Source organism: Pollicipes pollicipes, unplaced genomic scaffold, assembly GCF_011947565.3.
Source record: "Pollicipes pollicipes isolate AB1234 unplaced genomic scaffold, Ppol_2.1 Scaffold_2555;HRSCAF=2994_pilon_pilon_pilon, whole genome shotgun sequence".
In the NCBI taxonomy this organism is placed as follows: Eukaryota; Metazoa; Arthropoda; class Thecostraca; order Pollicipedomorpha; family Pollicipedidae; genus Pollicipes; species Pollicipes pollicipes.
In genome coordinates this window covers 10,901,931-10,928,760 of record NW_023596136.1, presented here as the reverse complement: position 1 = coordinate 10,928,760, position 26,830 = coordinate 10,901,931, and the positions used below count along the sequence as shown (strand labels likewise).

Here is a 26,830-nt window from a genome sequence, read left to right as displayed (position 1 = left end):
CCAGATAGCAGATAGATTTGTATGACAGTCATGTTGGACTTAATGATGTGGTCGGTAATTGTCACAAAACATCCAAACGTGTCATGCGTGGTATTGAACGGTGTCATGCGGTGCCTACGATTTTGAAATGTTTTGGTGTTTGGAGACATGTGCGGGGAAGAAATAGCTGTCCCATGAAGTGAAATTGCTCGACCGTGGTGATGGATCGGAGCTTTCATGGCAACCTGCGTTTGCAATCTTGGTACTTAAGCGGCTTTTAAAAAATACCGAACCATTTTTATGTTTGCTAATATTCAGCGAGTCCCAGTGTCATAATGGTTGTCTGGACGTTACTGCCAGCCGTGAGTAACGCGCTATTGCAATTGACAAGTAGAGAGATTCCGGACATATCGAGGTATTTAACGACTGCTCAAAACGCAACCACGTCTGGCTGGCGTTGGGTTGGTATCTATAATGACCACATCATGGACATTACTGTCCTGATAGTCGGCGGACTTCCCTAGAACGGCCGACATACTTTACATTGATTGCTGTACGACTTACTGATACAACATCAGGCTCAACGAACGATATTGCCATGAGAAGCATCAATTACCCACGCCTATAAATGGTGCCATAACGCCTGGCACTAGTTTCTGATCCAGCCGCAGTATTGGCGTTCGATTTATACCCGCCGAGCAATAACCGAGCACCAGGTGTCCTTGCAGCACTAGCTATCCCAATGCAATGTACAGTTAACTGTTCCTGTCCTGTCCGGGTTAACCTGTTAACCTGTCCTGTCCTGTCCGGGTTAACCTGTAACCTGTCCTGTCCTGTCCGGGTTAACCTGTTAACCTGTCCGGTAAGTGCTTTTATTAGGTGCACGCGCGAAGACACTTAATATGGCGGCAGCCCAATGTATAATTTTCTGTGACATATCCATTATGAACACCACGAGTTTAGTACTCATGACAACATGAAGACTACCGTCGCTTCGCTTACGTGAAACACGTGCGTATCAGGGCATTGGAACCACAGACACCCTTTTACACACGTCAAACAAATGGAACTACGACAGAATTTATCCCGGCTGGATATGGCTTTGTTTCCCACCCTTCGCGAAATAATGGTAACTCGCCGCATTAAGGTCACGCTAGCTAATCATAGTACGGAAATAAACGGTGAAGAACACACACACACACACACACACACACACACACACACACACACACACACCACACACACACACCCACACACACACAACACACACACACACGCGCGCGCGCGCGCATACGCATACAGCGCGCGTGCGCGTGCGACGCTGCCACCGGAGCACTGCTTCGTCTGGATATGGAAACCTAAATAAGCGCTAATCACACTCGAAACACTGCGGACTCGGAAGACCCGCGGTGCATTTGCTGGTCATCCGCCCAGCGTACCTAACCTGTAGGCACCGTTCTTCACTGTTCGTCATGAGCGGTACTTTCTTCAAGGGTCTGGAGCGCGTGCTATGAATAGCATGCCACTACTTACACTACCGAAGTACGCTTAAGCTTACAACGGAAGCTAGCTGCCGTATTTATTATGCCACTGTGTTTGACTGCAGAAATATCGAATGCTCTCCTCGCCTGCCGTCACGATCAACTTGGAAGACATCGGGTTGCCGCTAAATGGCACCCCCATCCATTCGTGCGTCAACTCACAGGATTGCAGGCTCTTGGAACATAACGACAGGTTTTCAATGAGACGGCGAGTCGCGTGGAAGAGCGTAGAGCGTGAAGGAGTTCCGAACATCACATGACTTTTCACTTTGCTGAGATAAAGTTACGCAATTGTTCACTGATAACGCAGCATTGTTTTAAACTTTCGCATTAATGCATCTCGTGGGACATTACTTCTACCAGGTTATCGAGAAAAGTCTGAAATGAAAGTCTGCGTCTGTTGACTTGTATCACCAGTTGGTTGATGGCAGCTGGAGCATCGACAGAACAAGTCGCCCCAAACTTTGGAGGGGAGGGGAAGGGAGGCATAGCTATTTCTGGGTGTGCTTGGGTACTCTGTGCAAGTGAGATGTGATGACGTTGTCATGTATGTGCATGGCTTCGTTGGCGCCCGCCTCATTCAGCGCAGAAGAACCGTTCCCATTTCACTTATTTCAATCCCGGTAATTACGTAAGCTTTTTGCGAGGTGCTCTGACTCGAGTATTAATCGTTTAACATCACGTTTTGAGGAAGGACTTAAAATTCAGACGCGGAAGGCAGTTGCCACTCAATGTGTGCACCCTTGCTCAAATTGACGGTTGCAACGGTTGTCTCTTCCATGTTACTGATTCCCAACAGGGGACCATTTGACGGCTGGGTGGGAAAAACGGCACGAACGACCACTGACCTTAGCTGCGAGACCTGCTCTCAGTTTGTCTTGACCAATCGTTTTGATCGTCGTACGACTGATACGACTGATACGACCGTGCCGCTGTTTTCAAACGGTTTTTGATTTATGTCTGGTGTTTTAACCTCAGTTTAAAACTGAAATGCGCCTCGTTTTGAACGGTGAATAAAATAAAACCTTTCGGCCGGGCTTGCGGCTCAGATCGCTGGCGTGGTAGTGCATATGCGCCGCACCTATCAGCTTTTGGCCGATTGTTGTGAGCTGAGGCGAACCGTTTCAAAAGCCGTGTGTTAACCAAGCGCCCGAGATACTGGCAACGGGCACTCCAGAATCAGTGTATCCTGTCTTTTGTTGCCAGACCAGGCAACCGTGGCACTTGCATCTACAAATTCAGGCCGCTGTACATGTGCCATAAGAACTGAATTCGCAACTCAGTTCTCAATTCGCTTGACGCCTCCCCCCCCCCTTCCTTGCCGTCTTCAGGTCAGGGGGATGTGTTTGGAGACACCTTCTGGAAAGACCCGACCGTAGGCCAGGCGGCGGCCAACGTGCGCGCCCTCACCTATTGCGACCTGCACACCATCAAGCGGGACAAGCTGCTGGAGGTGCTCGACTTCTACCACGCCTTCGCCAACTCCTTCGCCAGGAACCTGGTGCTCACCTACAACCTCCGACACCGGGTAAGCATGTACTGCTTCTGACCTTGGGTAAGCACACGACCACAGGCCCTAACGTTGCAACGGCCACAGACTTGCGCTGTGCCAACCACAGGCCCTAGCGCTGCGCCAACCACAGGCTCTGGTGCGGGCAGACGTGAAGCAGGTGCACGGCTGGCGAGGTGGTCACCTGAGCTGCCATCCTGCTGATCGGCCATCGGCGGTTGAGCCAGGTCCGGCTGGAGCCCCATGCTCGATCAAAGGAACAATGCGTGGCTCGCGGTCGTGACGTCACGCGGGACTCATGCGGCGGAATGCGAAACATGCATCGGCTAGGCTGATGCAACATATTGTCACGTGCGTATGTGCCAAAGGGTCGAACATTCGGCTGGTGAAATGAGGTTTCCATTTGCCAGGAGCCTATTGCGAAGCCGGAAGGATTCGTGAGAATTTCTGTGATGTTGGAGCGGATCATTCATTTCATGCTCGGTGTACATCTAAAGTATCGTCGATTTATATTTGTGGTGCCCGGAAAATGTTCCGAAAGGTATATTTGATCACAGTGATCATAGTGGTAGATAGCGAAGGGTTCGCAACGTGTATAAAATCGAAAGAGCTCAGGTGTGCTTTGCACGCTTTTAGCAAAGCAATAGTTCAAGTGTGGTGGTTGGCGGCACGTTTACTCGATCCATCTATGCGTATTTACGAGGGCTCTGGATCCATCGTGGGGGCGGTCCTGCATGTTCTAAGGGAGGATATTTGGGTTGTTCGGAAAAGTTCTGAACTCAATGTTTGTCTGTGCGTGTGTGTGGTAGTGAGTGCGTGCGTGCGCGTGTGTGGTGTGCGTGCGTGCGTGCGTGCATGGTGTGTGTGTGTACGTGCATGCGTGCGTGTGCGTGTGCGTGTGTGTGCGTGTGTGTATGTGCGTGTGAGTGTGCGTGAGTTTGTGTGTGCATGTGTGTGCGTGTGCGTGTACGTGCGTACGCGTGCGCGCGTGCGGGTGGGCGTGCGTGCGTGTGTGGCCGACGAATCGCGACACGAGCTACACCATCTGATGCACCGCCTCGGCGGCGAGACTGTGGCGATGGTTTTCAATCGATCAGTGACACGTGGCGCACTGGTGCATGCCGTCAGCCGTACCTCTGCAGAATTTACAGAATAAATGGTAACTTCAGGTCAAACGGAAGGTGCTTCTGGCACGAGGCCGGATGGCAGCATGGGGCCATTGCGAAATACGAGATTTTATGGTCAGGAACCGTGTGCGGCCAGCGATGTGACCTGAAGACGTGTACAAAGACTTGGATTCGGGGTCCTTCGGGTGCCGGAAACAGTGGACTGGCCGACAGAAATCCGTTGGATGGAGGGGCTGCCAGCGGGGCAATCGATCGGTGACCAACTTAAGGTGTTGCATGCCAAGATGCAGGTACAGGGATCGTGCTCAACTTCTGCACCCCTTTTCCTTGGGACCCTATTGCAGAGGCTTAGACAGCACGGCCTGGTGTGGTACGGCTTTGAAGATAGAAGTGCGGTTGGGTGATCAGTTTCAATCTAATCTGGCCAATAACAGGCTACATTTCGCACGTGAGCTGTGAGCTAAGTTTAACACCGCTCTGTCATTGTTTCCAACCTACAATTGCCAAGACGGTGAACTTTGGCATGCATGATAATGTCATATGTGCCAGTGGATGGGCAGATACTCTGGGGTCCGAGGGCTTCACCCTACGGTGTGGGGGGGGGGGGGGGTGCTCGTGCTGAGTTACACGTCTCTACCATTGAAGGGAGGCTCTGAATTGGCAGCCGTAGAAGCCAGGGAAGTTACAGTCATATGAAAGTGTATTTCAACGGCACACAGGTAAAGTAAGGTGCACCGGTGTGCACAGTAACCAAATGGGCACACAGCGACAGCGAGTGTGTACACAGAAACGGAATGGGCACACAGCGGCAGCGAGTGTGTACACAGTAACAGAATAAGCACGCAGCGGCAGTGAGTGCGTACACAGTAACAGAATGAGCACACAGCAGCAGCGAGTGTGCGCGACAGCCAGTGTGTACGCAGTAACAGAATAAGCACACAGCGACAGTGAGTGCGCACGCAGCAACAGAGTGAGCACACAGCGACAGTGAGTGTGTACACAGTAACAGAATGAGCACACAAAGACAGCGAGTGTGTACCCAGTAACAGAATCGGTGGCCGCTTAGTGTCCATAACCGCACAAAAACCAAGATCTTACCCAACCATCGCCCTGACTGATCCGCTTGAGTCACGTCGGAGATTAGATTTTCAGAAAATCCCGCTCTTCAGCTTTAAAACGTACATTCGAGACTACACTTTGTGGCGACACAAAACTTCAACATGTGTGCTTCTTGTCAAATTCTGAGTATAGCTGTGTATATCTGTATGTGTTTTGAGCATATTTTTATGATACATGTCTCCGTTAATGTGACAATGTCGGCCCGCCGCGCGCGTTCTGCGGCATCGTCGGTCGCCGCTCGCCGCCCGTGCCGACCGTAGATCGTCGTTCCCGAGAAAAGCCGCCGTTGCCGGAAACTAGAAAAACTGAAAGCACATTTTTTGTGTAAAAACACGCTCAATGTACGCCCCAGGATTAGACTGCTGAACAGATGGGCGTCATTGCCCAACATGCTGGAAAGGTATTCTCAAAACGCCTTAGATGGGGTCGCATCGACCATCCCGTATGAGGGCGGGGGTGAAGTGGATAATGAATCATGCGCTTTTGTCAAATGGTGTGGTTTGCCAAACTTACCGTGATGTAAAATAAAGTGATCCTGTTTCATGAATAATCGAAAGAAGAGGGAGTTGAGGTGACAATGAGGTTCACCAAGAAAATATTCGGGAAAGAAGAAAAGGCGACTTTTTGATATATGGTCTGATAGGTTGATGAGGTTGATGAGATTGACGATAGGCCGGGTCATCAAGAAGAAAGTGTGAAATTACATATGGGACTGCGCACCAATGGTGTACCGCAGGGGAATGCCCGCAGTTATGAAGCAGTCTGTAAGTCTGGTATGTCCGATGCGAGGACGCGCTACATCGTTTCGTGTATACGTGTGTCTTGGTAATGTCTTGCCGACGATGCTGCTGGCTTGCAGAACAGACAGCGTTAGATATGAAACATAACCTACCACATCATTTCACAGAAGAAAGCCCATGGATTCGTAACGACCAGCTTATCTTGTGTACCTTGCGTGGTAAATGGAGAACTCTGTCGTTTGGCCTCTAATAACTCGAGAACGCTCGGTAATACATCCCCAGAACCTCATATGTTCTCAGTTAGCGCGGCCGGAGAAAGGTTTATGCAGCACTTTGGTCTAGATCAGACCACTGTGCGCCATGCAGCGAGAGCAAGTCTGTCCCATAGGCTTAGCATTGGCTGACATATTGTTCTGCGAGCGACATAGCGGTATTGCGTCTGCCTTTTTCCGAGGTCCGTGGAATTACTGGCCCGCAATATATACATCGCTGGGTTGAGTGGGAATCCTGCTCTTCAGTGTTATATATAACGTATGTGGAGGCATGCGAAAAGATGCACGGAACGCACCGCAAAAAACATGTAAATATTCTTAGGCCGAAATGGTCGCTTGCGTCTTAGTTGAAGCTTTTTCAGGGCAGCGAAGAATGCAGAGTGCCGAGTGCTAATCGACTGCGAATCGGCCAGTCGCTAAGAGAATATAGATTAGATAGAAATGTAAGAAGAAATAGAAAAGCAAGACAAATCATATAGAGATCATTAGAAAAATTATATAGCAAAATAAGCTAAGAGAACATAGAAGATAGGGAGGAAGGGATATTGCGCAACACGATGGCTTTGTTGTGAGTAGAACCAATATTCAGCTCATGGTTTTCGGCATTATGAGCTCTTATGTGGCAAATAATCAACCTTCAGTGTGTTGGCACGCAGGCACTGGTACACATGACGCTGCCAACGGACTATTGCCGCTCGTGACCATGAGCAACGATCCTGAACGTCGGGTTTCTGATGACATCTATCACGGTTTTCTTGATAGGTCTGTGATCTTGATAGGTTAGTATTTCCAGGAAGGTCAACCACCTGCAACATATCCCATTGTACAGTGTTTCAAAATCCGTTTTTGGTAGGGTGTGTGGATGTAAAAAAGCGTGAAAGGATGTCAATTTCTAACATTAAAACAAGCCTTTACAACATAGGGAATTCACTGTTGAAATGATAGCATGTATATAGAACGTATAGGAACGTCCGTAGTTTTTTTAACTTCTTGTTAAGATGTATATATTGTCATATTACTATCCGCGCATACTATATATATTACTATTATATATATATACTTATTACATATATATATATATATGTATATATATATATATATAATAGATATATATATATATATATATATATATATATATATATATATATGTACCTATATATATATTATATAATTATGATATATATATGTACATATATATATATATATATGTATATATATGTATATATATGTATATATATATATATATATATAATATATATAGTCTAGCATTCAAAATGCACCAAAGGTGTCATTCCGGATGGACAAGCATTCGTCACTAATCCTGGATCTTTTTCCTTTCAAGACCGCCACCGAAACAACGCCACATCAGATTCTTCCTCTGAAAGGGACTGGCGGAATCCTGATCCTGAATTCTGATCATCTTTGAAGAAGTGTGAATTATGCACCATTTACATAAATAATATCCTAAAGCCGTTGTTTTGTGTTTCTGCGGACGATAACACTCCTCTTCCTACTCGCTAAAAACGTTCATAACCTGAGTTCAGGTGAAAAGGGGGCAGGTAGTTGATAAATACTGCGACTCGTTTATCAGGCATCAAATACCCGACGAGACAGCACGTTTCAGTGCTCAGCTTAAATTGGTGAGTGCTGAATAACCGGCATGCGGCCAACATAACGTGCTTTCTTCGAAGAAAACTGTTTTACATAAACTAAAGAGGCACTGAATAGCCGGCATTCATATATGGACATAGTTTTGCAATTATGTTACAAACATCTCCCTCATGGTAATAGGAAAATCGGCAGCCTTGATTGGCCAGTTGAAAATTGGCACCCATGCATAAGCAGGGGCGGTTAAAATGTGCTTTTTGTCGCCAGCCAAATTTCTGGAGTAAAAATTGTCGCCGGCAGCGTAATGCGATATCATACGGCAAAATGTGCATTAAGTTCATGCCCGGTAGCGCCATCAGTTATCAGCCTATCACCAAAAGTCTCTTTCATTATTGCAATTTTCAACACCATGCACATAACCGAAACGCTCAGTCATACACTGTCCTCCAACAAATGTCAGGATAAGTGCTGCTGCTAGGAAAGCAGGCGCACCTGCTCCAGACTAATGGAGCAGCCCAATCACAACGGAGTTTTCCTCCACCCTCGGGACTTGCCGGTGCCTCACGTCTAAACTTGATCTACAGCTAGATTTACCTCACCTCCACTGCAAAAATCAACGAAGGAACTCGCTAGCCAGGGCAGCAGAATGCATGACAGAGTTCGAACCAGTAGCAAGCGACATTGGGAATGGCGTGAAATATGGCGGCCTCCAAGAGGCCATGCCCCCTGATGAAAATCACGTGTGCGCTTCGAGCCTCATCTCAACCGTCATCAAACCATCCACTGTACCTTAGGCATGCTCCAAGCCTGGCGCGACATGTTTTGACTGGTGGGTGCCTTTCACCGTGCCCCAACAAGTGAATTGTATCGAATTTTGTTAATAACTTCACATCAGGCGGCCAGCTCTATCTAAACAAGTTACTGGCCTTGACAAGAAGGGAGAGGGGTGATGCGACCCCCTCCCCTACGGTTTTCTGAAGATGCCAATGCGGTTTACTGTGCAGTCCCGCTCAAATCTTCGGTAGCATCGGTAGCATCTTGTGGCATCCATTGCACGCGTCTCGAGACCAAAAAGGTGTCCCTGGCAACCATGGTTTCAGAGTAGCGATGTTGTTTTACAGCAATTGCAAGACGATTCAAGGCCGGCGGGGGCGGCGTGCGTCAAGAGACGATTCTGCGGAACGCGCACGGAGGGTTGGCAGTGCTACATGCTACATGAACGAAACGCTGCGTTATAAATATAGGTCGAAACAGATAAAACCACATGCCATTGTACTCTTAATAAAACAAGAGACACGCCTCTTTATGTTTCATGTCACTACACTGCATGGTTTCGTATGTATGAACACGCAAAGCTCATGCCTGGTTTCCAGGAAAATTTGACCCTCAACTTGGTCTCGTGGGGTCAATTGACAACAGCAGACGAGACTTCTTGCAAATCACGAGATCTCTTTAAAGGCAGCTCCATGTTTATCGGCTTGTTTTATTTTTGCGAGGCGTTGCCTTTCTTGGTTCAAAAACGTCAGGGAATCCCCTCTCCCTACCAGTCCGCTTTACAAATCCGGCGAACCAGGGTAAGGGTTAGAATCGTTGGCTGCCATTCCTTTTTATTTATTTTGGGTATTCTGGTTTAAAAGTCTGCATTTCAGATCATGAAAACGTTAATTGCTACGCCAGAATGACGCATTTCATTACCAACATCCAAACATTTGTAGAAATACAATCAGCACGGCAAAATTGCCTTTTGCATGCATGGCGCATGCAAATCTAACGTTACCTATGATGTTTGTCATATATGATGCAGGAGTATCAATTCAGATTAATTTCTGGGGAACTACCCAATATCTATGTTGGGTTGGGCTCCCACAATGCTAATCCCTCACTCCCCCTCCCCCTCCCCCTTCAACCAACATTTATAGCTGGAAAACTATGAAAATATATCAGAAAAAGCTAACCATAACACAAAACCATCCTCTCTGAGTTATATTTACCGACTATGGTACATGGGTTGCCACCTTTCCCTAACCTTGCGTAAAAATTGGCACTCCTGTCATTATACTATCGTCACACAAGCTATAGTGATTTCTACTATCAAGATAAGCTACATATAAGATAGGCTGCCCGCCTTCACAACCGGTGGTGAAATGTGTACAGTGATTATTCTAATGGTTCCATCAGGACAATTTTACAATTCATTGCTAGCAAAAATAGTGATGAAACAGACTATATTTGCAGCCATATAATGCTGTGCTCACAAGCGCAAAAACTATGCTAAGAATGGGCGCTGCAGAACGAGTGGCTTGAAGAGCTTTTATGTCGCAGTAGGGGCGCTGTCATCAGGAAACAGCCAACACTGCCCTCAGAGACAACCAAATGCCAACCTTTCACTGACCTCATAGGACAGTTGGACCACAATCCTATAAAACATTATGCTATTTGAATTAGAACTCTCGGTGAAGGGTGAGATGACAATGAAACCTGTACCCTCTCCTCATTGCCGACAGCCGCCACATCACCCTATGCCTCACTTGTATTGCCTTCCCGTGACCTACATCGTTGGCTATTTTATAAATTTCCAGCAACCAGGATTCTTGTTACCAAAAGGTCAAACAGTAGATAATTGTTTAAATGCCATGAAAATATTGATGAACTTTTTGCATTTCAAGCAGGGTATAGCTTTTGAAGATAGGTTGTGAGCAGTGAAAAATTACGCAATACGTCCCTAGAATATGGATGTCTCCCACCTCAACACACTTATTGGAAAACTTAGGGGGAAGCCTGGAACACTGAGCTGATTAAAAAGTTGGAGCATCCCTGATTTGAAGATCTATGTGACTGGTAGCTATTTTCAATCAGGACAATAACAAAAATGGCATGAATTGGCGTTTCAAAACTATTATCACCTCCTGTTGTTCTCTTCATGAGGAATGCCATCAGACTTCAACATCAAACCCACAATTTTTTTCAAAGGGAATACGGCTGGTCGCTTATGACCGTTTCAGTGAGCCAACAGCCTTTGCAGTGTCTTGAAAAGGCGGTTTGGATAATCAGGTCAGTTTCAACCGGTCAATTTCTAAGTTGTTCAGCGCATTAGCGAGGAACACTAGTCACACAGATAAGACAGTAGTATTAGCCTTGTTCTTCAGAAAAAAACAGGAGAATGGAGATACAGTTAGGTTGATATTTCGGCAACATGCATTTCTCGAAACAAAAGCAGAAGTAAATTAAAAATTGCCTGCCGATGGTCCTGCTCGATTAAAGATTTTTTTTGAAAGAGCAAGCCACAGTTTTTACGAGACACCAACATTAAGGGGATTAAAAATAGCGATTGCCAGCCATTACCAAGATTCAGCGTCTATCTAAGAGTTAGAATGCCCGGACATGCGTGTACATTAAGGTGTGTCATCGAGGGGATGAATCTCTTGGAATCAGCTGAGACGAAGTTGTTCCTTGGCGCATGGATTCATGATAAAGTTTCAGGTATGTCACACCGCACCAATATTGGCACTCATGGGGCAAGAGCAGTTTTTCTTTGATAGGCCAAGAAAACCGTATTCGATACTAGCGCCACCTATTTACGCACTGGGATCATCCTCCAAGACGCTGCAAAGCTGTGACTTTCCACACTACTGGTACTTGGTGGATTACATATGAAATAGATGTAAAAAACATCAACATAGCATTACCAAACGGCTTTTAAGCTGATGTTTTAGTACGGAACATTAATTTTTGGTAAAACCCAAAGCTGTGCAGTTATGAGAATGCTCTAGCAGACTGGATTAGTTTCAAGCTTGTTATTGCTAACGCATCATTGTGATATTGATTTGCAATTTATGTGCCTTTCGCGTGGAAGATGTCGGTTTATTAGTTTAGTTCTACCGGAACTAAAACATTTCTTTCAAATACTTGCTTGCATAAGCATGCCGAAGGCTACACGGTCGCGCACAAAACATTTTGTGATCGGCCCCCCGGCTCCACTGTCCCACCACCAACTGCCGACCACGGGAAGGCCTTCAGCTACATCAGGTGGCTGAGCGAATTGAAGAGGAATCTCACCAATACCATCTTCAAGACCCCGACGGTAGAAATAAGGGTACTGTGGACCAACGAAGCGATCCTTGTTCAAGATCTAAAATGGGTGACAAAATTGATCGAGAGGGATAGATATCATCCCAACAGAGCTATTACCAAGAAATCAAAGACAAAAAGAGAGTGACACAGCAATGCTGCTACCGCGAAATTCAACAAGCTTCTTGATGTCGCGAAATGCAAGTGCAAGCTTCAGTGCAGCTTTCCATGCCCAGCTGCCTGCACAGTGTATCAGAAGGAGGTTGCCATGAAGGACCAGTGCAGGCATCGGAAGCTTACCCTGGGGTCATATGACCGGGATACTATTGTGACTAGAGAGGCTCGCGAGGTGCGGAGGATGGCCAGACAACTCCAGGGGCGTCGTGGCTCGGCCGCCAGTGAGGCAGTGTATTGCTGAGCCCGCGTCATCTGCTGAGCCATCGCTGGCTGCAAGTGCTGACCCCGAGCCTGCTCCGGGACCAAGTGGTCTTAGCGCTGGAGTGTCAGCCGAGAGCACGGATTCTTACACGGTTCCGTACTTGGTAGAAAGTGGCGACGACACCGATTGCTCGTTCCGGTTGAGATCACTGCCACTGCAGATTATGACGTTAACGATCTGACTGACACCGCTCTGGCGGCTGACAACTAAGGTGGCTCGAATCAGGCCGCTGCTGCTATCATCAACGCCTTCCAACAAGACAGCAGAGACGGACTGGCTGCTTGAAATCGAATATCGTAGATTCTGAGAAGATCTGCTGCGCAAGAGACAGGGCGAGAAAGGGGACGGCTCGTTAAAATTTTGAAGTAATCCATGAGTCAGGTTTGACCACCCTCTACTCTGAAGGCCGTGAAGGCATGAACTACATGAGCCACACGGAGCCAGACGAATGCCGTCGAAAAACACGCAGTTGTCATCACTGAGCCAGGCAGCCGCCACGTGACCCATTTACGTCCGAGTTCGGCCGTGCCCTGCACTTGCTCAATGAGCTACACTCCGTGAGCCCGCAGTGCGGTGGTCACAGCAATGTGCTCGGCTGCGATGGCACGGCCGTCAACACCGAAACGATAGGCGACGTGTTCCGGCTGTGTGAGCTGGCCACCGGGTCACCCGCACGCTGGTTCATCTGCCAGCTGCACGGCAACGAGCTGAACCTCCTCCATCTGCTGCTGAGCCTGGATGGCACGACCACGGGATCCATATTTTTCTGGACCCACCGGCAAGACCTGTACCGGAGAGGTCTGGGAGAGGGACGCTGTGGCATTCAAGCCTGGGTCGGGCCCCGTGTCAAACCTGCCGGTCGACCTGGTTCAGCAGTTGAGCACCAACCAGCAGCTACTGTACCTTCTGGCCTCCGGCTTCAAAACGGCTCAGTCTGAAATGTGGTGGCCCAGCGGCGAATCGGACCATCGAACCACCTCAGGTGAATATGAAGTCGCATTATCTTGGGATTCATAGCAATGCGTGCTTAAAGTTCATCAAGAAGTAATTGATATTTTGTGTGCTCACTGTTAAGTGTTTACTTATTATCATACCTTGTGCCGTGTTATGTTGCATCATTTGCTAGCTGATTCATGCTTACTCGCATATTTGTTTATATGTACTCCGTCACATTTAAGGACTCTGGATATCGGCATAATTACATACACCAAAGGGGCGTAATAATTTGTGTATGATCTAATGCTCAGCTCGCAGCGAATTGTTTTAATATATTCGCTTCTGTTTTCAGATGGTTGACACTGGCCGATCGCCCACTCCTAGCTCACATATCTTCCGAGACCTCCAGCAGCGCTCTCAAGGACCTCGTCCAGTGCGTGGTCGGCCATTATGTGCGGGTACAGCGGCTACGACTTTCGCTTACACAGCTTGTTCCGAGGCATTGCTGTGCTCCGCGACCTGCCGCAGCACACCTAGTCCTCCAGCGTTGCGGGTACTAGGTCCGTCCGAAACAGCTGCTGCTGGACTTGGTGTGAGATGATAACCTCATGGTCCGCGAACATGCGGTTCCGATCTTCGCGCCGCTCGTGAGTAGCAAACCGAGGGTCTTTTTTAGCCCAGGGTCTTCGCCATCTCAGCGGTAAACTTCGAGGTCGTGAAGTATACCGAACTGATTCCCTGGCACGGACCAGTCACACAGCCTCTACTGAGGGACCTCAGCGACTGCGAGCTGCGGGGCGAAGTGCAGGCACCGCTGGCCATCTTGCCCTATCTGGCTCACACTAGGAGTGCGACGCAGCGCCCCACTGCCGAGGACGTCTGCGGCTGGAGCTGAAACTTCGGCAATATATGGAGCCCAGCTGCGACGGTATTTCTGCTACCGTGCAATCTCCGCCAACACGCGTTTTGGGTTTCCAGTCTGTGACTAGTTGCTGTTTGGGCCGGTGCATCGAATACACAGGCTCGGCAAGGAGCGAGATGTGCATGGGGTCACCCTTCCGGCCCCTCCCTCCCCCCTCCCCTGTACGTCCGTGGTGCGGGTTGCAGAACTTGCTGTATGTACTAATTTGTACACCAGACAATATATTATGAGTCATGTGCTATGCATATTTTTGTTTGCATCACGTGGCTTGTCTTAGAGAAGTGAAAGTCTAAAGCAACACTAACCAGCATACTCGTACAAGTTCATACTACACAGCACATAAAGTTTCCGCCAAATGGCAATCGATCGCGTAACGTCCCCTGTTCGCGCCGCCAGTGCTGATGTACCTCGGTACGCCGCTGCCCCGAGCGGCGGTGTACTGCCTGGGGCGCCGCCTGCCGGGGTCGGCGCCGCCTGCTCGCCTCGCGAGTTAAGACAGTTACCGTCCCGCAGCGCTCGTGTCCGGTCTGAATCACCGTGGTCTGATTGAAGGGAGCGCGAGCAGATAGAACACGTAAGACTTGAATAAGACCTTGGACCGGGACATTCTCGTACGACGGCTCAAGGAGCGCTCGGTAGCAGGATTTTTATACGCAAAGGTATTTTGTGCCGCTTGCCGCACACGGCTTGGTGTTACCTACGGCGGCGGATGCCGCCCAGCGTCAGGTGACTGCAACGCTGGGCGTCGGCTTACTACGATATTTTGATCGAACTCGCGCCTCGCGAATTTAAGTTTTTGGGAAGAACGTTTGCTATGCTGTGTAGTTTTGGACTGTTGTGCCAAAAAATGTGTTTGTCTCATTCAGTTTTGTTACTGATGATACACCCTAGTGTATATGCAAACAAATTCGAGCAAATAGGCACCACGCATCACGCTTCAGTCGAACATGCAAGCGAGTTAAAGTAAGCAGGCATCACACATCGCGCACTAATAATACATGCAAGCGATTTCAATTGAACGGGCATCGCACATCACGCGTCAGGCATCACTTCCACATGTAAACGATTTTTAGCTAGCACCCATCACACATAGAGGCACATGTCACGTTCGCATAATTGACCATGATAAGCCCTGTATGTTAAGATTTTGTCGCCGACTTTGTATAAGAATAGATTCACTTATTTTCCTGTCTAGGCGGTTCTGTGCTCTGTAGATGACTTTGAGCTCTAAAAGAGGCATAGGGTACATACTTCCTTCGATTTCAGCCTGAGTAGGACGAATAGGACGCATGGACTCCCCGACAAGTCAATGTGTTTCACCCTTGCCATGTGTTTCACACAGTTTACACTTGATTTTGTAAACCACGTTTTTTTTGCGTGCAAACCCCTTGAACTCCAGAACCGCATAGGCATAAACATAAGCATAAGTTATGTTTTATGCAGAACTGCATAAAGAGCTTTGCTTGACGGAGCTGTTTATCAAGCCCACCAAATCTGGTATCATTCTGCGCTGCAAATCTGCGCATCCAACTTCCACTAAGCACAACATAATTCGTAACATGCTCCATAGGGCTCTAAACAACTCATCAAGTAGTGAAAAGGAAAGAAAGAGCATAAACAAAAGATGGGCTTTGCTGTTGGGCAACGGATTTTCTTCGCAACTTTTAGGTAGAATGTTGGAAGACGTAAAAAAGTCTAGAGCGCGTGAGGGGATGGGTGATAGGAGGCGGGAACACGGCCGGCGGGAGGACGGATTCTCAACGTTACCTTACACGGATGAGCATTTGCTTTGGAAAATTAAACACATTGTTAAAAAATGACAACTGCGGGTACGCATAACTTGGAAAAACGGCAATAAACTTAAAACGTCTCTGGCGAAATCTGCCATCTTGAAGCCTAAATGCCCGCGTGGCAACAGATGTCATTTATGCATTTCTGGGTTTCAAGGGATTTGCACGCAAAAAACATAGTTTACTAAATCAAGTGTAAACTGTGTGAAAAACAGAGAGAGAGGGAGGGCATGGAATGGGATAGTCTATGTAGTAGAATCCATGCGCCCTATTCGGTCAAGATACGATAAACAACTGCGAGACGCTAAAAAAAACCGGGAATACCTCTTTGGGTGACCTTTTTTGGTAAAACACGCTCAGGCTGAAATCGAGGGAGGCATGGGCCCTATGCCTCTTTTAGACCTCAAAGTCATCTACAGATCACAGAACCGCCCAGACAGGAATATAAGTGAATCTATTCTTATAAAAAGTCTGCGACCAAATCTGAATGTACAGGGCTCATCACGGTCGATTAGGCGAACGTGGTATGTGCCTCTATGCATGATGTGCGCTAGCTTAAAATCGTTAACATGTGTAAGTGATGCCTGACGCGATGTGTGATGCCTGTTCAATTGAAATTGTTTACATGTGTAATTGGCGCGTGATGTGCGATGCCTGTTTACTTCAACTCGCTTGCGTGTTCGAATGAAGCGTGATGCGTGATGCCTATCTGCTCGCATTTGTTTGCATATACACGTAAGTCCGGGCATTCTAACTCTTAGGCACTGTATCTTGGTAATGGCTGGCAATCGCTCTTTCTTTAATCCTTTGAATGTTAGTGTCGTGTAAAACTGTGGCTTGCTCTTCCCCAAAAAACTGAAAAATTGCGTTGGATCATCGGCAGGCAATTTTGAATCCACTTCTGCTATTATTTCGAGAAAGGCATATTGCCAAAATATCAATCTAACTATATATCCATTATCCTGGCTTATCCCAGTAATAAGGCTAATACTACTGTCTATCCGGTAAATTTCTACCTAGATCGGATCATCCCGCCGACTTACCCTTAACTGTCAATGTCCCTTGTCGCTGAGGACAGGGTGCTGAATCGTGGCACCGCCAGCAAAATAAGTAAGGTCAAAAATTAAACTTTAAGCGGGTACTTTTGACACTGCAGTGCGAATGCCACTTCCAAAGTCACAGTGCATTGAAAGTCCCCGCCCACCTCTTATTGGTCTCGTCGCAACGATTGGAACATGCCCTTGCAGCCAAATGAATCTCCATGTCTAACTTCTTTCCGTATATTATACTGTCCTGTTCCGGACGCTGAGAGTCTGCTGTTAAAAACAGCCCATCGGCCGACCGGCCGGGCCACAGGAAATACACTGATTTGTCGCCGACCCGTCGCCGAGCCCGCCAACCAACTAAAAATCATAGGATATTTTTGTCGCCGGGTTGGGATGAAACCTAGAAAAGATGACATGGTGCCATAGAGCACGGCAAAGAGTATTTACGGAAGCGTTCGCTGGTGTTCGACCAAATGTATTACCATGGAGGCTGTGTATGTAGACCTCATGTCATGTTTTGCATAGTGTGCTGTATTTTTCATCTTGGCTGTCATCAAACTTTGCTGTCTAAAAAAATTTTTGGCACCTAGCTCAGCGTGAGTATGTACATTTTTGTCGCCGACTTTATCCACCAAGTCGGCAGGTTTTACCACCCCCGTACACATGGTGCACAGCCCGGTACTGACCTACACTCAGTACTCGCCCCTTCCGTAATCATAGGTGTGCATGGTATACCATGGTCTTTGAGGCTAGCGGCCTGACCTGAGTGTGTACAGGCGGCCTGGAAGCGTCCTCTAACTGAATTATTCACCTAAGTAACATACATTCCTCAGCACCAGGTTTTCGAAAAGTTAGTCAAGGGCACCATAGATGTTCAAATTTTGGTGGTTGTTCCACCAATGTGCACATCGCATAAATAAAACGCTATACCCCTCGCCCATCAAGCACTCTATACATATCGGTGCGTCCGCCTAACGCGCGCCCCGCGTTTTTTCAGGTCGCATCCGGTGTTGCTAAATCGAAATTTTGTCACGGAATCGGCATCCTCGATCCACATCTTTCTGACATCATGACACTTAAGCCAATGTAGTGTCCCAGAACTTGGAAAGAATACTTGATATTCCAAATACTTGCATAAAACAACAACGCGATTTCTTTGATCACTAGTTTTTTTACAAATGACGGTCAGATAGCCGAAAAAAACCTAGGGTGGAGGTTTGAGTGGTACTTTAGCACAGCGGTGACGAATGGACAGTAGACACATCCTCCAGTTACATTGAAAAGTTAGGACAAAAACATTACTTAAACGGTTGTTTTTATGCAACGTGATCTATCATTTTGATAAAATGTTGGCATTTCAGCTGAAGTTGGCTTTAGTTGAGTCATGTAAGCCGCAGACAGCAGCTTTCAAACGAGCCCCTACTCACCTGAAAAAATGGCGTCGGAAACCACCAAAGTGCGTCTTGTAAGGGGAAAAGAAAATGTACAAATAAAAGCACGATGATTTTGACTCAAATTTTCTGCGCTTCATGACCAAACTTCAAGGTGTCGTTTCATACGCATACGAACTTCTTCCGCTTTTGCTGACAGACTAAAGCGAGGGTGAGGTGTTTATGTGACAATGAGAGTGAGGTGTCTGCTTGATGTGAACTTTCAACCGGGAAGCATGAAAAGGCCAGTTTGTTCCAGTACCTGAAACTAGCCCATCTCTCTCTCTCTCTCTCTCTCTCTCTCTCTCTCTCTCTCTCTCTCTCTCTCTCTCTCTCTCTCTCTCTCTCTCTCTCTCTCTCTATCTCTCTCTCTCTCTCTCCTCTCTCTCTCTCTCTCACTCTCCACTCTCCACTCTCCACTCGCACTCTCCACTCTCACTCTCCCCACTCTCCACTCTCCACTCTCCACTCTCCGCTCTCCACTCTCCACTCTCCGCTCTCCGCTCTCCGCTCTCCGCTCTCGCTCTCCGCTCTCCACTCTCCACTCTCCCTCTCCACTCTCCACTCTCCACTCTCCACTCTCCACTCTCCACTCTCCACTCTCCACTCTCCACTCTCCACTCTCCACTCTCCACTCTCCACTCTCCACTCTCCACTCTCCACTCTCCACTCTCCACTCTCCACTCTCCACTCTCCACTCTCCACTCTCCACTCTCCACTCTCCACTCTCCACTCTCCACTCTCCACTCTCCACTCTCCACTCTCCACTCTCCACTCTCCACTCTCCACTCTCCACTCTCCACTCTCCACTCTCCACTCTCCACTCTCCACTCTCCACTCTCCACTCTCCCTCTCCACTCTCCACTCTCCACTCTCCACTCTCCACTCTCCACTCTCCACTCTCCACTCTCCACTCTCCACTCTCCACTCTCCACTCTCCTCTCTCCACTCTCCACTCTCCACTCTCCACTCTCCACTCTCTCACTCTCTCACTCTCTCACTCTCTCACTCTCCTCACTCTCCACTCTCTCACTCTCCACTCTCTACTCTCTCACTCTCTCTCACTCTCTCTCACTCTCTCTCACTCTCTCCTCACTCTCTCTCACTCTCTCTCACTCTCTCTCACTCTCTCTCACTCTCTCTCACTCTCTCTCACTCTCTCTCACTCTCTCTCACTCTCTCACTCTCTCTCACTCTCTCTCACTCTCTCTCACTCTCTCTGCACTCTCTCTCACTCTCTCTCACTCCTCTCATCTCTCACCTCTCTCACTCTCTCTCACTCTCTCTCACTCTCTCACTCTCTCAACTCTCTCACTCTCTCACTCTCTCACCTCTCTCACTCTCTCACTCTCACTCTCTCACTCTCTCACTCTCTCACTCTCTCACTCTCTCACTCTCTCACTCTCTCACTCTCCTCACTCTTCTCACTCCTCCTCTCTCACTCTCTCACTTCCTCTCTCTCACTCCTCTCCTCCTCTCTCTCTCTCTCTCTCTCACTCCCATCTCCTCTCTCTCACTCCCTCTCTCCTCTCTCTCACTCTCACTCCTCTCTCTCCTCACTCCTCTCTCTCCTCTCACTCTCACTCTCACTCCTCTCTCTCTCACTCTCACTCTCACTCTCACTCCTCTCTCTCTCACTCTCACTCTCACTCTCACTCCTCTCTCTCTCACTCTCACTCTCACTCTCTCTCACTCTCTCTCACTCTCACTCTCACTCTCACTGGCCGGTCGAAAAATGTCAATTGTAAAATAGTGGAACTTCTAGGGCTACATTATATGACGTCACCTTACGCACACCGATGGGGCTCAAGAAAGTTGCACAAGAAATTTATGTTAGAGTTCCTATTCCGCTTTACAAACCTGTGAATATCTTATGTATCCAAATCCTCACAACGGAAAAAAATTGTTGGGTCATTTGAAATCCGGTGATTTGCTGTTTTTCAGCGCAGCCACAAAATGTCTGCGCCATTAAAATACCATTTGCATATCAATAATTGTCGAGCCCAAAATGGAATCTGCTTTAATCTGCTGTGATTGAAAAGGGTCGCACATCAAGCCGCTCTGGAAAGTTCAAAGGAAATTAGAAGTCTTTCTTTAGAATTGAATAATTCATGGCTTCCCTTCGCGTCCGACGGAATTTCCGTCACAGTTTCCCTGCAAAGAAGCAAAGATTTATCGTTCCCGCACGGATTAATGTTTCCATGTGCTCATACATCCAAGAGAAATGTGCGCACAAAGTTGTACCAACTTGACACTTTTTACGACATTGGCACAAAACGCACCTAGAAAAATGTCGCTTCACATGGTCATAACATACCATAGCTGCGTGAAATGTCGATGTTCATGCAGCGGTTGGCAGACAGCTGAATCGCTCCACCACGGCGATGGTGTGGGGGTCGTCGCAACAAACTGCGCTTAGCAGCGAACCTGTTTAGAAATCATACTGACAACCCATTGGGGGAAATCTTCACGGAAACCAGCCCCAGGCGCCAGTCGGTCGCGCCTCCCCGTAACGGCAAACCAGCCCCAGGCGTCAGTCGGCCGCGCCTCCCCGTAACGGCAAACCAGCCCCAGGCGCCAGTCGGCTGCGCCTCCTCGCACCGATAAACATGAGGGTATGTGCGCAATGCGGGATGGCAGGGATTCGAATGAGGAGCATTAGAGCGTCAGGACTGCTGTGGTGCACCGAGCAATCTGTGATGGGTGGTCAATTGGTGGCTAATGCTTCAGTGATGCTGCTGAACAAATGATTGCCTGAATACAGATATCAAGCTCACAATTTTCTTGATATTATTTATTTGGTACGAAGTAGGTGGGTTATGCCGTTTTGAGCTACGTCGGCATTCATTCCAGGGCAGCTTGCTTGCACCATGTTTAAACGCGGCCGATCGATTCCTCGATATGCATTTTCAAACTGGATAGGTCGATGACATCAGGTGTAGCACTGTCCAAAACCTGGTTGTTGCCCGCGGTGGGTGGAGTTGACGGTGTGAACGAAAGCTTGGTAAGACGGCGACAAAGATGACGAAGAGGATAAGGGCCACCCGGTCTCACTGTGTCGCTCCATGCGAAGCTGGGAAGGTCGCCTGTAGCGACGCAGGGCTGGCGGCCGTGAGGTCGTCCAGTCGCCACCGACCAGCTGCCCAAACCGCTGAAGAGCTGCGCAACCACTCCAGTGACATGCGTCACCACTGCAGCTTACTAACGACCGTGACGTCAGCTCTAGCGTGAGACGAAACGACTGCTCCCTCTGTTACGTTTTCGGAGGTTCACTCGCACCTCAAGAGACGGAAGTCGGCTCTGTACCGTGCAGCACATTGCCTCCCGGTACGCCGAAGCGTCTCCCTTCTTTTCCTGAAAGTGTTGTGGGTGTGTCGCTGAGAGACGGCACGCTGATTTACGGCGATGAAATATGTATTAAGTGGAATAGGCTCCGCAGTTTTAGGGGTCCGCGCCTCTGCATGCTGCCTACGTGTTGGCCGCGTAAAGGACCATTGCACGCGGCACGCGGCCCCAACCCTATCATTAAAGCTTGATGGGGCCGGGCTAAAGAGCCGAGCAATAGCCCACAATCGGCTTCAATCGATTTTGAGAGTATGTTCGAGTGACAGGCGTTTTCCGTGACATAGCAGTGCATGGAGAAAGCTATCAATCCAAAAAAAGATACCAAGGGCCTCTAGCCTTTCCACAAAAGACTAGAATCGACTAAACCGGTCACTAAACAGGTAGCGGCATGAAATGTCCTGAGCGAGTGACGAGAGCCATTGACCGAGACATTGCCTTGTCTGGTTATTTCACAAAGTTGTAGACCAGGCTACTGTCACTGGACTTTTTGAGGCGAGAGAACAGCTTTCTGACCAGGTGGTCCTGGCTGATGTCGGGCGGCGGTTCGTTCTTGCGCCGCTCGGCCAGCTCCCGCTCCCTCTTCGTGTCCGACACCTTCTTGAAGATCAGCTGCAAGCGCTGGGGTCTGGCCAATTCTGTTGGACTTGATCACTCGCTCTGTTCCAATAAATTTTCAATGCACTGCAATGTTTCTATTTGAATAGCCCACAGTTCTGGATGCTGTGTCCTTGGTTTGATCTGAAGTACATAATCAAATTGTAGTCAGGCCAGCTGACTGCGGAACGCCACGCTTGCAAGGGAATGGTTTCTGACACAACCCGCATTCGGAACACCATTGCTTTCTTTGTCTTTTTCGCACTTGCAACCGTGACCATTGTTCGCTGTTTCATCACGGCCAGGACAACAACTAGAAATCACCCCCGCAAAGGTATTATCCGGTCGCAATTACGCTCGTGCAGAGCAGAACATTCGGTGCCATGAAATCAGAACAACGCGTGAGCATCTGCCGCCTCCCGAGGTCACGCCACGGCACTGGCACGACCTGCAGCTGCAGCGTGAGCAGCGGCAGTCAGCGGGACCGGCAGCGGCAGCCGGCGGGCAGGCAGCGGCAGCCGGCGGGCAGGCAGCGGCAGCCGGCGGGGCCGGCAGCGGGGCCGGCAGCGGAAGCCGGTGGGCAGGCAGCGGCAGCCGGCGGGCAGGCAGCGGCAGCCGGCGGGCAGGCAGCGGCAGCCGGCGGGCCGGCAGCGGAAGCCGGTGGGCAGGCAGCGGCAGTCAGCGGAGCCGGCAGCGGAAGCCGGTGGGCAGGCAGCGGCAGTCAGCGGAGCCGCCAGCGGCAGCCGGCGGGCAGGCAGCGGCAGTCAGCGGAGCCGCCAGCGGCAGCCTGCGGGCCGGCAGCGACAGCCGGCACCAGAGGACCGCGTCACGCGCGGCGTCCCGGCGGCGCCCCACCCCCGCACGGCACCGGCCGACCTTTGACCGGCTCGCACCCGCTGGTGCGTGATATTAGCATAATTGACTTGATCGTCGAGGGAAAATTTATTCCTAATGGATTGCCGAGTGGCTCTCCATGTCGGGCGATTTGGACGATGGCGCGGCTGGCCGCCTCACGTCTGCAGCACCCCTGCTCCCTTCCCCCCCCCCCCCCCCCGGCCTCCGGCCACTGACCTTCGACCCGAACCAGCCCCATCGTCGCGGACAGACCTCCGACACTGGAAAGACGCGCGAGAACTCAGCCAGCCGCCTGTCCCGCGTCAACCACTTACAACAAATGTCTGTATGGGACCATTTCACCCATTTCAGAAATTACGCTAGTAGTGGAACGCTCTATAGCGGCTGCAATTTTAATGCGGCCGATGTGTGACCACCAAACTTTGTCGGTGCCGTCATCTCTAAAGTAGCCCTGATGTGTTTGTAAACCGCAGAACTACCTATTGTTAGTGATTACTGGTCGCCATGGCCAAGCAAAATAGCCCATCGCTGATGAATTGTTTAGTGTGTCGATCGCGTCTATGCATGCATTAGTATAGTGGGAATATTAATTTTTCAGCGGAAAGGATAAATCTAAGCCCCAAAACTCTGCAATGATCTGTTGAGCTTCCAAGGTTCTTTCGCGCACGCCGGTCATCTTGTTTGGCTGGATAGACATACGCCGCGTGATCGTCGTTACGCGGCAGCATGCAGTGCAGTAACAGACCCTTGTTAGGCTCAGTGGCGGGTGTGCGCGACATCTCGTGTGCATGGCGCCGCTGCTGTAACCACACGCCTGCGGTTGCAGCTGATCTTCAGGAAGGTGTCAGACGTGAAGAGGGAGCGGGAGCTGGCCGAGCGGCGCAAGAACGAACCGCCGCCCGACATCAGCCAGGACCACCTGGTCAGGAAGCTGTTCTCTCGCTTCAAAAAGTCCAGTGACAGTGGTCCGGGCGGCAGGTCGGTCTCAGCATATTGTTCAATCAATACAATACTTCAGTCACCTCATAGCGGCACTGACATGCGTCCTGGAGGCTCACACCTTGGAAATGTGGGCTTCATCAAGCATATGATGATAGCGGTCGTGTTCTTAGTGGCGTTCTGCACAAAACTATATAGTAGAACATCACTGAAAATAGCCGGACAGGAATACTTAACACTCAGCCCCCAATTAGTTCCAACTACCAGGTTGTCGCTTGCCCAAAACATCTTGCGAGATTTTACGAAGCCCATTACTCTGCAGTGATACATTTAAGTTTAGCTGTCTCACGCCCCACAGTATGATTGTTATGATGCTGCCAAGACGCTGTGGATTGGGATTCCTCATGACGTAAACCTCATGACGCTGTGGATTGGGATTCTACCGCTTATGGCTCATGATAGGCTGTGAGAACGTGATATTTTATCCTTTAGATAATGTACCACTAAATTTGATTTTGTCAAAAGATCAAATCAAATCAGAGCATGATACCCTTCAGTTGTAACTTTGCTTTGAATTTTGCTGAATTCCTAATAACCTTGAATGTGCGATGGTCGACCCCATCTGTTACGCAGGTATTTACGCGCCGGTATGCCGAAACAATATTATCAATTTCATTGGCACACACGCTGACATATCCAAACAATTGAAACCAATGCTTGTAACTGCTACATACACTCAGAACTATTCAAACATCAACAATTGAATCTTTTGAATCAAATTTGTTTGCTGTGCAAATGTGATCATTATGTGGTTTTAGTTCAGTAATGCTGAGCTACGCGGTCAGAAAAATTAATTGCAAAAGGAGCAAATAACTGTCTGAGAACTTCAGCATCAGAACAACCCTTCATGTTGCATAGGCTGATATGGCCGTTATTTCCTAAAATCTAGCTAAATCCAGGTAGATCATCCTCACCATGTTATCATTTGTCAGAAACAATGCATTAGTTGAGCGGAGAGTCTGGTGGCACTTGAGCAGCGCATCGCAGTACCCGTCCTGGATCGCCACGTACGCCTCGGCACCAGACAGTCCAGCTGGCAACAGCCGGCCAGCAGAGCTCACCCATCATAGGGCTGTAAGCCACAGGCACGTGACTAGGGCTTTGTCCAAAAAGAAGCTTGACTTGGTGGTCACTTCCCAGGGACGTAGAGGCCGGTAAGACTGAGGCCGACAATGGCGGCGGCGGCGGCGGCGCCACCGTTGCCACCGCTAACAGTGGCGGTGGCATTCTCACCACTATCAAGCTGCCCGGCGTCTCCGAGCAGCAGGAGGTCAGCAAGCGCGCCCGAAGCCGCTGGGGCGCGCTCGGCGGCAGCGGCGAGGCCGCCGAGGAGCGGCGCGACAAGAGCAAGGTCAAGTGGGGTCTCAAGCTGACCTCTTCGTCGGAGAGAAAGACGGGTGACCCACCGTCGCCGGCTGAGGGCGACACCTTGCAGCGTCGGCTGGCCACGCCCGAGTCGGGCCCGGCGGCGGTGGCAGCTAATGTCCCGTCAGCCGACCTCCAGCGGCTGCTGGCCAGCCTGGTGGACTTCAAGGCCGACCTGCATCTGGAGCTGCAGCGGCTGCACCAGCGGCTCGGCCGGCTGGAGACGACGCTTGCGGACGTGTCGCGACGTGTGCTGACCCGCTCGTCCAGCGAGGGTGCCGCCACGGACGTGTCCAGCGCGCCGGGTCTGGTCGTCTCCAGCGCGACGACTCCCAGCTCGCGCGAGCCGTCGCCGGAGCCGCGCGACGGTGGTGCCGCGGCGCGGACGGAGCGTGGCGCCGCCGAGCGGACGAGCGCGCAGGCGAAGCGGCGCGGCGGGGAGGCAAGCCGGCGCACGGCGTCCCGGCTGCGCCGCCGCTCGTCCACCGCGCAGGCGGCCGAGCCGGACGGTGATGGCTCGTCGCTGCTGCAGCGGATGCTCGAGGACGAGATTGTGTCGCAGAAGAGCGTGGCGGCGCCGTACCGTGACGGCCGCCCTAGTTCGCCGGACGAGTACCTGTAGCGGCCAGTCCGGCCCGGCGCCGACGCCGCAGCCGTAGTCTTGTCGCCGCCCGCCTCCTTTTGCACTTTGTCCGGAGAGAGGGTCAAGCCATTTTGAATGGCTGCGGGAGCCAGCAACCCAGTGATGGCCCCACTTTAACGTGCGATTAAATGGCCTGGTAAGTGGCCGGGTGCATGAATATTGTTGTTATGCTGGAGTTCAGAAGTATACAGGTTTGTGTGTTTCAAGCGGTGTAAAGATATGTCCATAGAATGGAATGTAGCAATTTTTTGATCTTTTAACAATTTCTTTATTTTACCATTTAACCATTTTTTACCATTTAACAATTTCGTGAACAGGGCCAATATTTGTGGTGCTTTCCATTAGTCATGGTCGAAATTTGCAGTTTGTATTCGCCTCGTCACCTTTTCTTCTTCGTAGCCTGCGGTGAAACAGGATCCACGCTCTTTTAGTGCGCCCAAACAACAAAATGACATGTTTTTAAATCCAATGAATGCGTGTGCGGGACTGAAAAGTGTGTATT

General features: G+C 49.6%; 1 protein-coding gene across 1 annotated transcript in view; it reads left to right on the top strand.

The window, feature by feature from the left end:
* Positions 1-26,307, top strand: part of LOC119108717 (potassium voltage-gated channel protein eag) — a 36,270-nt gene extending 9,963 nt beyond the window's left edge. The window contains exons 5-8 of the mRNA XM_037232349.1: positions 2,852-3,048; positions 24,148-24,299; positions 25,461-26,007; positions 26,179-26,307. Of these exons, the coding sequence (XP_037088244.1) occupies positions 2,852-3,048; positions 24,148-24,299; positions 25,461-26,007; positions 26,179-26,307 (1,025 nt within the window). The remainder of the gene's footprint in view (positions 1-2,851; positions 3,049-24,147; positions 24,300-25,460; positions 26,008-26,178) is intronic.
* Positions 26,308-26,830: the final 523 nt, after the last annotated feature.